The sequence below is a fragment of the Podarcis vaucheri genome (genome assembly GCF_965113315.1).
Source record: "Podarcis vaucheri genome assembly, chromosome: 1".
Classification (NCBI taxonomy): Eukaryota; Metazoa; Chordata; class Lepidosauria; order Squamata; family Lacertidae; genus Podarcis; species Podarcis vaucheri.
In genome coordinates this window covers 32,074,213-32,090,185 of record NC_138759.1, presented here as the reverse complement: position 1 = coordinate 32,090,185, position 15,973 = coordinate 32,074,213, and the positions used below count along the sequence as shown (strand labels likewise).

Here is a 15,973-nt window from a genome sequence, read left to right as displayed (position 1 = left end):
GTAGCCAGTCATACACATACTCCTTAACTTGCTCATATGGTTTTACTTTCCATTTCCCATCTTCTTTCATTAATAATTGGCCATATGTTGCCCAGTCTCTTCTCATATTAATTTTCTTAACACTCATCACTTCAAGAGGTGAGAGCCAATGCGGGATTTTAGGTTCTAAGATGTTTTTATACCTTTCCCATATTTCGATAAGTGGGCCTCTAAAGATATGATTTCCAAACTCCTTGTGTGTTTTGCTCTTGCCACACCATAGATAGGCGTGCCAACCGAATCTGTTGTCGAAGCCCTCTAAATCGAGTAGCTCCTTATTCTCTAATTTAGCCCAGTCTTTTATCCAACAGAGGCATGATGCCTCATAGTATAGTCTCAGGTCCGGCAGAGCAAAACCTCCCCTTTCCCTTCTGTCTGTCAACAGTTTAAATTTTATTCGAGGTTTTTTGCCCTGCCAGATAAATCTTGATAGCACTCTTTGCCATTCTTTAAACGTTCGGCTCCCCTTAATTATGGGGATAGTCTGGAATAGAAATAGTACCCTCGGTAGCAGGTTCATCTTTATAGTATTAATCCTTCCCCAAAGGGACAATCTCAGTCCTCCCCATACTTCCAAATCTTTTCTTATTTCTTTCCACACTGGCTCGTAGTTGTTTTGGAATAGATCTATATTTTTAGGCGTGAGCCAAATCCCCAGATATTTCACTTTCTTGACCGCCTGTATCTGTGACTGGTTTTGGATTATTTCTATTGCACTTTGGTCCATATTCTTTACCATCATCTTTGTTTTCCTTTTATTTAATTTGAAGCCTGCTATTTCCCCAAATTGGTCTATTTCCTTTAGGATTTCTTCTATTGTAATTATTGGATCCTCCGTCATTATTACTAGGTCGTCTGCAAATGCTTTGGTCTTATAAGCATGTTGTCCAATTGTTATTCCTTTAATTTTCCCATTTTGCCTGATTGAATTCAAGAGAACTTCTAATACCATTATGAATAGCAGCGGGGAGAGTGGGCATCCCTGTCTTGTGCCTTTCTGTATCTTTATTTCTTCCGTCACGATGTTGTTTATAATCAATTTAGCTTTTTGTTCTCTATATATTGCATTCACACCATTAAAGAAATTTCTACCCACTTCCATGTGTTCCAAGTTCTTCAACATAAAGTCCCACGCCACATTATCAAATGCTTTTTCCGCATCTACGAACATCATTATTGCTTGCTTGTCAATCCTGGTCGATAGGAATTCTAGCATATTAATTATATATCTTATGTTGTCCCTCATATATCTGCCCGGGAGGAACCCGGCCTGGTCTTTGTGGATAATTTCTGCCAATAGGGATTTCAGTCTTCTCGCCAGAATTCCTGCAAAGATTTTGTAGTCCGTATTCAATAGCGAGATTGGCCTATAATTTTTAACCTGGGTTAAATCTGCATCCTGTTTCGGAATAAAGGTGATATACGCCTCTTTCCAGGTCTCCGGGATTTCCCCTTTTCTTAAGATGTTATTCATAATTTCCTTTAAGGGATTCACAAGTACAGATTTCATCTCTTTATAGTAACCCGCTGTGAATCCATCAGGTCCCGGAGCCTTCCCTCTTTTTAAGTCTTTAATTGCCTCCTCTATCTCTTCTATTTCAATTGGCTCGTTTAATCGTTGTTTCTTATCCATTGGGATTTTCTGCACCATTTTGTCTTTCAAAAATCTTTCTATCCTCCTTGAGTTGTTTCTTTCTTTGTTTTTATAGAGGCCTCTATAATACTCTAGAAACTCTTTCCTAATTCCTTTTGGGTCAGTAACCTCTTCTCCTTCTATTATAATTCTATTTATTGTACCTTGTTCCTTCCTCTTCTTAATCTGCCACGCAAGCCACTTGCCAGATTTATTTGAGAATTCGAAATTCTTTTGTCTTAGTTTTTTAATATTCCACTCCACTTCTCTATTTAATATTGCAGCGAATTGAGCCTGCAGAATTTTGATGTTTTCTTTCGTTTTCTGACAGTTAGGTTTCCGAATTAATTTTTGTTCATTGTCCATAATCTGCCTTAGAATTTCTTCTTTTCCTTTCTCTCTATTCTTATTTTTAATCGCATTCTGTTGGATAAAATATCCTCTTATTACGGCTTTGCTTGCGTCCCAGACTATGTTGATGTTTGTACCTTTATCACAGTTATCCGTAAAGTATTCTGTTAATTTTTTGTGTGCATTTTCTACGATTTCCTGGTCATTTAAGAGATATTCTTTCAGTCTCCATCTAAAAGTTCTTCTCTCGTAACTCTCCAATTCCCATTCTATCGGACTGTGATCAGAGATTACTCTTGGTTTTATTTCGATTTGTTTAACCCTCGGACATAGTTCGCTTGATATCCAGACCTGATCTATCCGTGACATCGAGTGGTGTGGTTCAGAGTGAAATGTATATTGTTTATCCAATGGGTGCCTAAGACGCCAAATGTCTATCAAATTGTAGTTTTTTACCATTGAGAAAAATGATTTTGGCAATTTCCCTTCTTTACTTACTCCTTCTCTTAGTCTATCCGCTTCTAGGGAGACCACACCATTCATGTCCCCCATTAAAATGATTTTCTGATCCATATAATCCGAGATTTTCCCCTCAAGGTATTTAAAGAAATCAGTCTTATTGCTATTTGGTGCATAGATCCCAATCACAACCATACTCTCCCCTTGCCAATTGATCCGAACAGCTACCATCCTCCCCTCTTCATCTTTAAATATTTGTTTAGCTTCAATCTTTTTTTTAATATACAACACAACCCCTTTTTTCTTTTCTCTGTCGGAGGATTCGAATTCAATTCCCAATCTTTTGTTAATTAGCAATTTTTTATGTTTTTTAGCTACATGCGTCTCTTGGAGGCAAATAATATCCAGGTTTTTCTTTTTCAAGAATTGCTCAATTTTATTCCTCTTTTTTTTCTCGTTCATTCCATTAATATTCCAACTCAAAATTTTTAATCCCATAATGCCTGACATTCACCTAACTTTTCTCTTTCTTTTTCTCTCCCCCCCTTTTTCCCCTCTCTTTTTCCTCTCTTTTCCCCTTGTTAGTTTTCTGTGTTTTCTTCCTCCTCCTCTTCTTCTTCCTCCTCTTCCGATCCGCCTCCGTTCGCTTCTTGTTCGTCCTCTGTTCTTATGTCTCTAGGTGATCCTCCCTCTCTTGTTCCACCTTCCTCTGCTTTCAGCTCCTTATATTTCCTCAAGAATTTCCCAGTTTCTTCTGGATTTGATAATCTGTGCCTTTTACCTCTGTATTCAAATGATATTCCTTCAGGGAACTCCCATCTGAATTCAATTCTGTTCCTCTTCAGAGTCTGCGCTAGTGGTTTATAAAAGTCTCTTCGTTTAAGTAGTCTAATTGGAACATCTTTGAAGATGATTATATAATTTCCCCCTATATTCAGTCTTTTTTCTCTATTCATTTGTAGTATCCTATTTCTTACTTCCTTATCCCTAAAGGTAATCAGACAGTCTCCTGGAAATTTTTTCATTTTTGTTGTTTTTACACGCATTCTGAATGCACTCTGAACATTTCTGGCCATTTCTTCTATTGGTACATCCATCCAGGCCGCAAGCTCTTTTATCAGTCTTTCCTTAATATTTTCATTTTGTAATTCCGGGATGGCTCTCAGCCTAAGGTTCGTCTCTCTCTGCCGGAGTTCATTCATGGCTATGACATCTTTTATCTCCTCTTGTGCTTTGTTTAAGTCCGACACTTCAGCTTTAATCCTTTCCTTATCCCGTTTAATATCCTTTAATTCTAATCTTGTCTTCTTCATCCCTTCCTCTACATTTTGCGTTCTTCTAAATACCTCTTTTATCTGGCCTTTAAGTTCGTTTACTGTTTCCTCAATCTTTTTATCCATATTTCCGATTTTGTTATCTACTTGTTCTAACTTATGCTCTAAATTATTCTGACTTTGTTTTATTTCCACTAGCATCTTCATAATATCTGCCTTAGAATCTGTTTCTTGTTTCGATCCCCTCCTATCTCCAGGGGTCCCCCCGTTCGTGCCTTTCTTTACCGTATGCGACATCTTATATTCTTATATTCTTGTATTTTCCCCGTTCACCCCGTTTCTATATAGCACCTTCACTTATACCTCCCTCCTCCTTACCTCCCTTTTTTGTTATTTAATCTGTATAGGGTCGCTATTCCCCGCTCAAGTATTTAACAATCATATAATACTCCCCAGCGGGACCTTTTTCCATTCAGAACACCCCCAGTCGGATACACAGACAATCCACAGTTAATTGGGAGAAAGGTAGGGTGTCATAAGAAAAAAAAAGGAGAAACAGAGGAACAGGAGGGGGGAGAGGGTGAGTTGTAGGGTCGATTAATTTTAGTCTCGCCACTAGAGGTCACCAAGTCTCTTCCAATTAGCTCCCCGAGGTGTAGCAGTAGCGAGGTATAGCAATATCCTGTCCCAAAAGCATACAGTCTCACCGCATGTCAAACCGTCTCAAGGAGCAAAAAAAAAAAAAAAAAAAAAAGAGGGGGGGGAAGTATTTGCAGCAAGTCCAATGTATATATATATTTCCCCGCCACAGGAGTGAATGTAGTTGTGTTCCTTTCTTTCTTCCTTCCACCTTAGACTTTTTCTCAGTCTGCCACGCTCCGAAAATTTTAATGGCGATGGAGCCTTCTCTTCCGGTTTCCCTTCCTTCTACATTTCTGAGTTCAAAAAAAAAGGGAGAAGTGCTCCTCTCGTCTACTTCAACCGCCGTTTCGTCAAGGACTCTCTGCAGCAACAATTTGTCCCTGGTCTCCACTTTCCTCCCACATGTCTTTTGATATTAAGTCTCTAAGCGAAAGTCACTTTATAGAAGGGAGATAAGTAAGGAGAAACAAAGTATCCGCCAAGGCAACTTACTTTCGCTTTCCCAGTACTGGAGTCGCGCTGTGTCTGGCAGATCCCGTTTTCGGGCTGAACTCCGTTTATATCTTGGTTTGCTTCCCGACTTCCTTGTTGATATTGTCACAGAGATTAAAGTTGTTAAAGCCGGAGTTCTTTGATGTGAGAGCGCAACGCTTTCCAGACAAGCTCGGGGCTTCGCTAAGTGGAGGTCGGCAATGGCTTCCCTCGACCGCTGAACAACACCGCCGTACTCTTCGCTCCGTTTTTGGAGCTACCTGACAGCTGAGCCGCTCGCTTTTGATCGCTACGGGAACCAGCTCCTCTGGACACCCTCCAGAGGTGTTTTCGGGGGGCTTCCGCGCCCTGAAGCACCCCCTAATCCTCCAAAATAGCCCGGGGTTTCCCTCTCGGTAAAACCCCCGCTTGTAGCAAGATCGCGCAGCACCGGAAGTCCTAAGTACTGTACTTTTAAAATTATTTATTATTTATTGAATTTGCATACCATCCTTCATCTGAAGACCACAGGACGGTTCACAACATTAAAATGAGAACACCAAATAAAGAGGAAACAAAATCAAAAGAAAATCCCCTCCCACAAACAAAGGCAATAGAATATTTAATCAGCCAAAGGCCTGATTACAGAGAACTGTTTTAGCCAATCTGCCAGAATATTGTCCACCCCGCCAGATGTTCCTCTTTTATGGAAGCCAGATGGGTCGTTCTGTTAACTGAATGCCTCCAGTCCACTTTTTCATTTGACCCACCCTGGTTCTGCTTGTTGCCTTCCAGGTTTAGGGGTGGAATAGACATTCCTGCTGAGGTCATCTCAGTTATCTAGGAATTCCTTTTCACTGTGTGAGGTATTCTTGTTCTGTGTTAAAATACACTGTCTTATATCTGTGCATGTGTCACATAAGTTTTTGTGTGGAGCATGGTTTATGGACTTTGCTTGTGTTAGGGATTGAGGGGGTCTCCTTAGCTCAGTCATTATGATCTGGAGCAGGGGTCCAGATCTAAGGCTCCTGGGCTGGATCAGGCCCATCTGAGTTGTGGATTTGGCCTGCACCACGAAGCCAGAACTCGCTGTGAAACCAAGACTCCCGGCAATGGCAACGGGAGGAGGAGGCTGAGTGGCGGCGGCTCTGCCAATCAAATGCCGCACCTGGTTTACCTCAGCACAGCGCAAGGCAGTATTGTTCAAAGGGCACTGCCTATATTCTCTAGTTGGAAGAGTCATCTGGTTAACCGAATGTCCTCCAGTCCCCTCTTCAAACAGAAAATCACAGTAGTACCAATTTCTGGTTTTTTTTGCCAGGCACCTACTTGATTGTAGAAATTACTATTTTATGTAGCTTCCTTTATTTAACCAATGCCTACTGCTTGAGGTTAGACATATGGTTCTTCAGAACAGCATGGCATGGAAGAGGAAGAAATCACTACATGTTCTAGGCTCCAAATATATCAGAGGCACAGAAAACCACTTTTTAAAAAGCTTCTGACCCTGCCTTTTCACGGCAAAATCCAGTCTCTCACAGAGAGTGACGACAAATTAACTTTGTACATGTTGGTCACAAGTAGCAAGGCTTGCACTGGCTAGTCAGTGATGATATCGTTTTGAGCTTTCCCTTACAGGAAAGGGAAATTAAGCGTCATTTATACTGTGTTAATAAGTCTTTGTTCTTTTCCCTGCTCCTACAATTTTCTACTGCTCCTTAGCTTGCGTTAATATATTGTTTTATATTTTTAATTTTGAGGGCCAGTCGTGTGTGGTTCTCCCTGAAAACCAGCATATAAACTAATTAAATAAATTTTCACAACTTCACAAAGCATAGTTTGCCAGAATATCCGACATTCCTGTTACCATTCATAGGTCACATGCATTTAACCTTAAGTATCTAGCAGGATGAAGAAGTGGGGAGAAGATTTGGGAGGTTTTAATTCACAAAGGAAATGTCACAGGCTAATTCTAATGAAGTTTTAGACTGAAAAGATGAATAATTGACAAAACTTTAAAAATCCAGCTAGTTTCCTTCACACAGGGCTGGCTCACAGAACTACCAAACCTGGGATCTTTAAATTGCATTGTATTGCTTTTCGAGATTCAGAGTGATTATTACAACATTGTATGGCACTTGAATCCATTGAGTTAGCACAGTGCAGCCTGTTGAGGAAACCTTAAGAGAATAAGATCCCTGCTAGATCAGGCCAAGCAGAAAGTCTAGCATTCTGTTCTCACCGTGGCCAGCTAGATGCTTTCATGAAGCCTACAAGTGCACAGACTCTCTCCCTACTTGTAATTCTCAGGCATCCAGTAGTGGAGAACTTCATTGCAGCCACTATATGAATCTAAGTGGCAGTTCTCAGTTTTCAGAATCCAGTATCCTCGTTATCCTTGCCTGCATTTAAAAAGGGTATTTCAGCATTTCTAGAATTGTTTTGCCTGATGACAATTGAGTCTCAATTCCCACAAGGGGGTGCATGGAATGAATTACTCCTTTGCATTCACCAGTAGCAAAATATACCTGAGCTGTGCTGGCTGGTGACTATCTCTGTTGGAGTGTTCTTGGCATCTGGAATTGCAGGGAATGCCCCTCCTAAAGTTTTATTGCCTTTCCTGGCATACCATTGGACATATTTTCTCAGCCTACAGCTTCTTAGTGGAAAATAAGAGGAAAGTTTGCTTTTAAGAGGAAAGGAAAATGCTCAGGGATTTTTGGTGGAAATCTTTTTAAACTTCTACTAAGACAGCCCTTCATTATAGGAAAACAAATCTTAAAAACAATGAGTCCAAGAACTGATGGCTACTGCCATGGCCTAATGATGCCCTGATTTGATTAGGATTTCAGTGTTCAACACAGAGGCCGAGTGATGTGGCATATATCTTATAGCTGGTGCGGTACTATAATGGCGGGAATGATAAAGATCTTTCTTCAGATCCTTGTTTTAGATCTTTGTTCAGCTGTGCACTGGTGCTCATAGGTAGTCTTAAACAAGTTTTTTTCTTTTTAAGGATAGCATACTTCACAGAGCTGTGAGGCTACAAGACTGTTCAGGAGTAAAGTAGGATACAAATGAAACAAATAGAGTGGTACCTCGGGTTAAGAACTTAATTCATTCTGGAGGTCCGTTCTTAACCCAAAACTGTTCTTAACCTGAAGCATCACTTTAGCTAATGGGGCTTCCCGCTGCTACTGCGCTGCTGCTGCACAATTTCTGTTCTCATCCTGAAGCAAAGTTATTAACCCGAGGTACTATTTCTGGGTTAGCGGAGTCTGTAACCTGAAGCATCTATAACCTGAAGCATATGTAACCCGAGGTACCACTGTAAGATGTATTTGGGCAAGGGATGCCCTGGGAGTAGTCAGATAGTCCTCCCTGGTATTAGCTTTCATGTGTACAAATCCAAGGAACTTAATGCTGCATAATCATAAAGAGACCAGTATCTTTCCAGTTGGGCCCATGAAGCAGATAGATGTATGAACAAATAAACTGCTTCCTTGTTCAGTCAGTTTCCTCCCCACACCTCCCACCCCGGCCCTCCAGCTACTATCCTGTGTGTATAGTTAATATAGAAGCCTAATGCACATCATGGCTTGTTACACATGGTTCTTTGAGCCCCAGTAAATACACATGCACACATACATCCCCACTGCTTTGAAGAATGGAATAAAAACTTTTGCTCCCACTAGTGTGACTGTGTGTATTCAAAGAGTATTAGTTACAGGTAGGTAACTCTGATTCTTCTGTACTCCTTGTGACTGGATAATTCTCAGAAGTGTAACAGTGTACTTGTACTAACTCAGTCCTGTTTGTCTGGTGGTGTAGGAACAGTATAGATTAACTACAGAGACCAGCAAATAGGTTTTATCTGGGTAGAGCTAGGGAGGAAAGACATTGAGGAATCTCCTTGTTCTTGTCTTTTGCAGTTTGAATCTTGCTGGAGAACTGGGTCTGGACATTATGGATTGTAATGCTCAGCTTCATGCTGCTCTGTATGAGCGGAAGCTCCTGTCACTAGAGGTACGGAAACGAAGGCGGCGTTTTGGCAAACTGAAACCAGGAAATGCAAAACTGTCAGGTACATGCGAGTCCTGCCTATTTCCCCATATTATAACATTGGTGTCTGGGTTTAAATGGTGGTTAGCTTCTCTTGCCATGTGTAGATCTTGACCATATATGGTCTAAAAGAAAAAAGACTGTACACCAGATATTTCCTGTATTGGTGATCAGTTGCTAGCATGTATTCTATGAGTACACATGGTGCATATGAGAGCCTAATTTTTTCTGCCTTACTTTACTTATCCTAAAATGTTGAGAACTGGACATCTGTTTTTGACAGGGACTTCACAGTCAACTGACTTTGTCCTCAAGTCAGAAATGGAGTGTGAAGAAGAGGAGGAGATAGTGGAGGAAGATGAAGAACTGGAGATACCTCGGGAGGAAACAGCTGGCTCTCTTAGGAACATGCAGGTGAAATTTAAGCCAGAGTTGCCAGAACAGGTGGAGCATCCCAAAAAGGAAAAGTTGTCAAAGGAGTCTGAACAGAAACCTGTCCGTGAAGCTCTGCTTCTTCAAGCCAAAACGGAACCAATGCCAAAAGATACTGAGCTTCCATTTAATTTGCTACAGGTTTTACAGGAGAACAGTAATCTAAGGTAGGAGTTTTCATGAGATTTATTTGACTATCATTGTGGTGTCAGCATCGCCCTAGAGCCAGTGCGCCGACTGGACTCATGCACCTCAACCCCGACTGGGCTAGGCGAGCTGGGTAGCACCGCCAGAGACCTCCTTCCTCACAGGAACAGGTCACGGTGCTGTGGACTCACAGCTTAGAGCTGAGAGCACCGGATTCACTGTCTCAATAATACAGTCGTTGCGCAGCAGAGTTTTGCAGAGTCTTGCAGAGTATAAACCACTCGGAGAGCAGCTCTGTAGAATATCTTCCTTTTATTCTATAACTACAACTATGGTACAAAACTATATACAGAGCTGAATATTCTAAGCATAAATCAATGCTACACTGAGAGTCTGCAGCTGCTCTTAGCAGCAATCTTATCTCTAGGATCTCTAACACTCTCACTCTCTCCGATACACTGACTGACTCTCTTTCACACACACAGAGATGTTGCTGGGCAGAATAAGTAGATAGGCAGGACACGCCTCCTTCTCTCTGGAGAGTCAGCAGAGACCATCAGGAGATGATCAGGAGATTCTTGGGTATGGGAGGGGTGAAATCTCCTCATGTGGCACATATGAGGACAAGCATGTAAACCAGAGTCCTTGTCCGCTTGTGAAAAGGCATGTTTTTGTACTACACCCCTGGTTTTTATTTTGTAGAGGAATTGCTTCATAAAACGTATGCTTTGGCCTCTTAATTTTCCCTAGGCCGATGGATGGATGCTACCATTGATGCCCAGCATTCATTTAGTGCCCCAAGTGTACCAGATGTTATACAGAATACTAAAATAGTTTGTATACTTTTCCGTTTGGCTTATTCTATTTGCCTGCTGGTGGGCAAAAGTGAAGACAGTGTTGATAAGAAGCAGTGAGAATGAGAGAGGGTGTTCTAATGGTTCAATAGAGAACTTCCATTGCCAGTGTTTAGGTAGGGGTAGAGAAATCCATACTGGTGACACAGTACATGATTTGCTTGTTAGTTCTACTTTTTCCTTTGCTCTCTATTCTTAGCTAATCCACTGAGCTAGAGTTTTAACTTCATTTTCTAAAATGGACTGCCAGCAGCAAATTCTGTTGCCATAGATGCTGGCCAAGATTGTAAAATGGTCCTTTGCCCTGTGTACTGAGGGGTTCTTTTTTCGAAAAACAAAGCTGTTTATCTGTACTTCTGACTGCCGTCTGTGCCTCTCTGTTTCTACAGCAAAGTTCAGGCTCGCAGGGCTTTCTCTGCCTATCTGCAACGTGTGCAGCTGCGCCTGATGAAAGAGGCTGGAGATCAGGTCCATAATCCTGCCTGGGCTGCCAAAGAGGATGAGCAGATGGTAAGAAATTGTTTGCTTGCCCTGCTCCTTTCAGGGAGGAGCCCAGCTCATCTTACTCCACATTCCTGAATTACAGTTAGTGTGAAGCTTATTCCCATCATCTTACTCTATATTCCTGAATTACAGTTAGTGTGAAGCTGATTCCCAACAGCTTGAGCTAAACAGCTAGATGCTGTAACACGTCCTGCCTCTGTTACTGAAATGACTTGAACTCCTCTCTGAACCAATGTAGACTGTTGGTGTGCAGAGCAGGTAGAAGAGGTGTACTTTGGACTCCAGGGTAGAAGAAGCATTTTTGAATATTGCTGAAGTGATGGCCACCTGTGATTGCCATATTTTATTTTATTTTATTTTATTTTATTTTATTTTATTTTATTTTATTTTATTTTATTTTATTTTATTTTATTTTATTTTATTTTATTTTATTTTATTTTATTTTATTTTATTTTATTTTATTTTATTTTATTTTATTTTATTTTATTTTATTTTATTTTATTTTATTTTATTTTATTTTATTTTATTTTATTTTATTTTATTTTATTTTATTTTATTTTATTTTATTTTATTTTATTTTATTTTATTTTATTTTATTTTATTTTATTTTATTTTATTTTATTTTATTTTATTTTATTTTATTTTATTTTATTTTATTTTATTTTATTTTATTTTATTTTATTTTATTTTATTTTATTTTATTTTATTTTATTTTATTTTATTTTATTTTATTTTATTTTATTTTATTTTATTTTATTTTATTTTATTTTATTTTATTTTATTTTATTTTATTTTATTTTATTTTATTTTATTTTATTTTATTTTATTTTATTTTATTTTATTTTATTTTATTTTATTTTATTTTATTTTATTTTATTTTATTTTATTTTATTTTATTTTATTTTATTTTATTTTATTTTATTTTATTTTATTTTATTTTATTTTATTTTATTTTATTTTATTTTATTTTATTTTATTTTATTTTATTTTATTTTATTTTATTTTATTTTATTTTATTTTATTTTATTTTATTTTATTTTATTATGCTATGCATAGCCTCCCTGAAGCCCACTTCTTAGTTTAAGCTCTCTGTATGTCAATCGGTTTCCAGGTATGACTTTGAGTTGTCTGCCGGTTTCCCCAGACAGTAGCTAAATCATTATACTCTATCTGAGGCAGTTGCCTTACAGTGCTTATTGACTTCAGTCCACATTTCTAGTCCTTGCCCTCAGCTGGCAGCCCACATGGAGACACTGTGAAAATCCCGTATGGGTAGAGAGCCAATCTAGCTCATAGATTAAAACCCTTATGTCAGGAATTGGGAATAATCAGTGTGCCTCAGTGGAAAATGTTACCCTTGCTCTTTCCAAGTGGAAAATTGAAACTGGTTCTCTGAGAGCTGCTTTGTCTGCTATGCTGTGAAAAATAATGTTTAAAATAACAGATCAAACCAGCCTAATATAATGCTAGTGAGAGGCGAGCTGTGAAATTCAACGCTTTGGCTAGGAAGCAGTTTACTTGCATGCTAGCAGGGCACCTAACCAAAAGTAAATCCAGAGTGGAGACAGAATATGTTTGAAACTAAACACTCACAGCAGGCGTCTTGCTCTAGCACTCACTTTAAAGTGAGGGTAGTTCTCCCTGCCATTGGCTGATGGCATAGTAGGAGGGATTGGTGTGGTTTTTTGAGACAAAGTTGGTGCAAGGCACAGAGCATAGAGAGTGACCAGAGGTGGTGCCAGAGATGCATGAAGGTGACAATAATCTAAGTGGTCAGAGTTTTATTTGAAAGCCTGCTATCCTTAGAGAGATGCACTTTTGTCTGCAGTTATTTTCAGCAATCATAGATTATGTTAGAATCCCAAGGCTTTTGCTTTGCACCTTTTTGTCAATGAGTTTACTTTTATTTATTGACTTTTTGCAACCCAATTTCTCTTATCCTCAACTCAAACACACTTTGAAAATCGTTTCTAGTAGAGTGATGTATATGAAGATAAACAAATGGGCTCACTCTTTGATTTTTTTCTTGGTGGCAGGAACTGGTTGTTCGCTTTTTAAAGCGAGCAGCCAATAATCTTCAACAGTCTTTGAGAATGCTGCTCCCGAGTCGGCGCCTGGCCCTGTTTGACCGTAGGCGCATCTTGGCTCACCAGCTAGGTGAATTCATCATCTGCTATAATAGGGTGAGTATGGCATGTGCCAGCTCAGTTCTAACACAGCAGAGGATTTATGCAGATGATCTAGAGCAACACTCCTTGTTTTGTTTTATTGCTTCTAGGGTTGGCCCAAATGTTTCAGAGAAGGAGGGAAAGCAGAAGCATGAGTCATTCATATTCCTGCTTTCTGTCCTACTGTAATGATTGAGTAGAATCTTTTTGCATGTTACCTACGGGTGATCCATGAACTTCTGGAGCTCACAGATGGTATTGTGAAATTCTCAAATTCTGTTTCTGATATTACAGGATAAGCAGAAGCTTTTGTTTTTGAGCTTTCGCTTTCCCTGTTTCTTCATAATGAAGTGCAGGAACCTACATTTATATCTTGCCCACGGTCAAATGGCAAAAGGCATTCTCAGCCCTGTCAGTTGTGAATTGTGTAGGTGCATTTTACAGTGAAACAGCCCCTCTCTCCTCCTCAGGTAAATCCAGCATGTGCATTATGTGTGTTTTGCCATTTATACTTGGTACTTTTTGTACCAAAGAATGAATTAGCTTTTACTGTATTGAATAGTTAATACCCAGCATCTGGGTAGTGCAGAATAATTTGCATTTTTATATTTTCACAGTATTAGAATTATTTCCACAATCAGGATTTTTGGGGGGTACATTTGTATTATAAAGATACACAGTAGATGGTAAATCAGCTTATAACCATACATGATTTATTGCAGCAAGAACAGATAGTTAGGATTTTAAGAAACAAATGTTTAAGCTACTAAACGTCTTGAGGCACAGATGTGTTTATTTCACAATTTGGACTCAAGACAAATTTATTTCACTCAACTGAGATAACTGTATATACATTTTGAATAAAAGCTCCTTGTCTTGAGCAAGATAAGCAAAACTCATCTTGTTACTGAAGTCTGTTACCATGAAGTTACATTCCAGTGGTAAGAATATTGTCTTCAGTCCTGTGCCTCAGGCACAGCTATGCTGAAACAAGTGCATTTGAGAAGCTATCACTGGCTACCTGAACTAACAGATCATGTTTTGGAGTTTTTGAAGTGCAGGAGAAGGTATCATGGAATACTCACTGAGGTCTTGTTTAAAAGATAACCTTTCTAGCACAGAAGCACATTGGACATTTTTACAGAGGAGCATTTGGAAATGTCACTGTACTGCTTGTAGTGACACTGCTGATTTCTCTGGTCAGAGGTCAGCCTAAAGATCAGTATAGTCCCTGTGTGGCTTAGGAGTGTCACGTTCACCAAGTGGAGGTCTTGTGTATCCTCCATCCAAGTAGTCTTCCTGAAAGCACCCAAAGTGTTACGTAATGTAGCAGTGTTGTTGTTGTTATTATATTTATTAAACACTTTCTACTATAGAGTTTCTAAGCAGCTTATAATAGGAAATTAATTCAATGCAGAACCCAAAACCTTTTCTAAGAACACAAAAATAGGTATATATCGATTATAAAAATGGAAAGCAGAATTCCTCCCTACACAGTTGTAATCAGCAAAAGATTAAAAATAGCTATGATAACAGCACAGGTGGTCAAATGCTAGGAAAACAGAAAAGTGTTTGCCTATTTCTGAAAAGATTTTGGCACAGGTGAGTCTCCCTGGAGAAAGCATTCCATAGGGAGGGGGCCAAAAGGCCCACTCTCTGTGCCACACTCCAAACTTCTCTTGGAGCGTGGACTTGCAGAAAAACCTCTGATTATAATCTCAGGGTCCAGGTAGGCTCCTGTCAGAGGAGGTGTTCATAAACTATTGGGATCCTAAGCCATATAAGGCTTTATAAGTGAAAACCAGCAGGTGAAAACCATTGCAGCTAGATCTGATCAGTGTATATGATTGGACACTGTTCCATGTCAGCAGTCTGGTCACTGAATTCTGCACTAGTTTCCAAACTGTCTTAAAGGAAGCCTCACCTGTAATGCATTGCAGTAATCCAGACTTGAAGTTACGTAGAGCATAGACCCTAACAGGAAGCCTTTATGTGCAGAAAGGCTGGCTTGAGAGGTTACTTTATTTTATTTTATTTTTATATATAAAATATTTATTAAAGGTTTTAAACAATATAACACCAAGCACATAAAACACCATCACCAAAATAAAAAAATACACACAGAACAAAAGAAATACAACATAGTTAAATTTCAAAGACCAAATTTCCATAACCTTCTTTTCAGACTCCCTCACATCTCCCTTTCCTGCGTTCCCGTTTACAAAGTCATATTCAGCAATACTTCACCTTCTCTCAAATCTTGTTTTAATTTGTGCCTTTCAAATATTATGTCTCCAATTTTACCCTTTGTTATCAAATATTTAAATATTTAAGCTTGACATAATATTAATCAAATTTCATCTTTGTTCTTATAGTTCAGTTATTTTCATACTTCTTTCCACTAAGTTACTAATGCCAAGTTATCTTTATATCCTGCATCATTCTAGCATTCATACAATTTACAGTACTTTTGCAAGTAGTCCTTAAATTTCTTCCAGTCCTCTTCCACTGTCTCTTCTCCCAGGTCTTGGATTCTGCCAGTCATTTCTGCCAATTCCATGTAGTCTATCAGTTGCATCTGCCATTCTTCCAAAGTGGGGCAAATCTTCTGTCTTCCAGTGTTTTGCAATAAGTATTCTTGCAGCTGTCGTCGGAGAGGTTACTTAATTTTACTTATTTGCAGGAAACAGATCAAATGGCTCAGAGAAAGTTAATGAAGAATCAGGAGGATGAAGAGGAAGGGGTAGATGCTGAAGGCTTTCACAAATTTGTTACTAAGGCAAGGTATGAATTTACTTGAAAGCAGGAATAATTGTGTCAGGCTCTCGTATCTTGAACTGCAGCAGAGGAGGAGTTGTTGGCACTATGCTCAGTGGTTTGGGAGGCACTGGGGGCTGTCAAAATGTTTCTTTTACCCCTCCCTAGGTGGGAAAAACC

General features: G+C 39.1%; 1 protein-coding gene across 7 annotated transcripts in view; it reads left to right on the top strand.

Annotated features, from left to right (window-relative positions):
• The window catches only part of TTLL5 (tubulin tyrosine ligase like 5), a 124,777-nt gene that overhangs the window by 48,602 nt on the left and 60,202 nt on the right, over positions 1-15,973 (top strand). For all 7 annotated transcript variants that reach the window (XM_082232285.1, XM_082232289.1, XM_082232287.1 and 4 more), the window contains exons 22-26: positions 8,802-8,953; positions 9,215-9,530; positions 10,754-10,874; positions 12,905-13,051; positions 15,720-15,820. In XM_082232285.1, the coding sequence (XP_082088411.1) occupies positions 8,802-8,953; positions 9,215-9,530; positions 10,754-10,874; positions 12,905-13,051; positions 15,720-15,820 (837 nt within the window). The remainder of the gene's footprint in view (positions 1-8,801; positions 8,954-9,214; positions 9,531-10,753; positions 10,875-12,904; positions 13,052-15,719; positions 15,821-15,973) is intronic.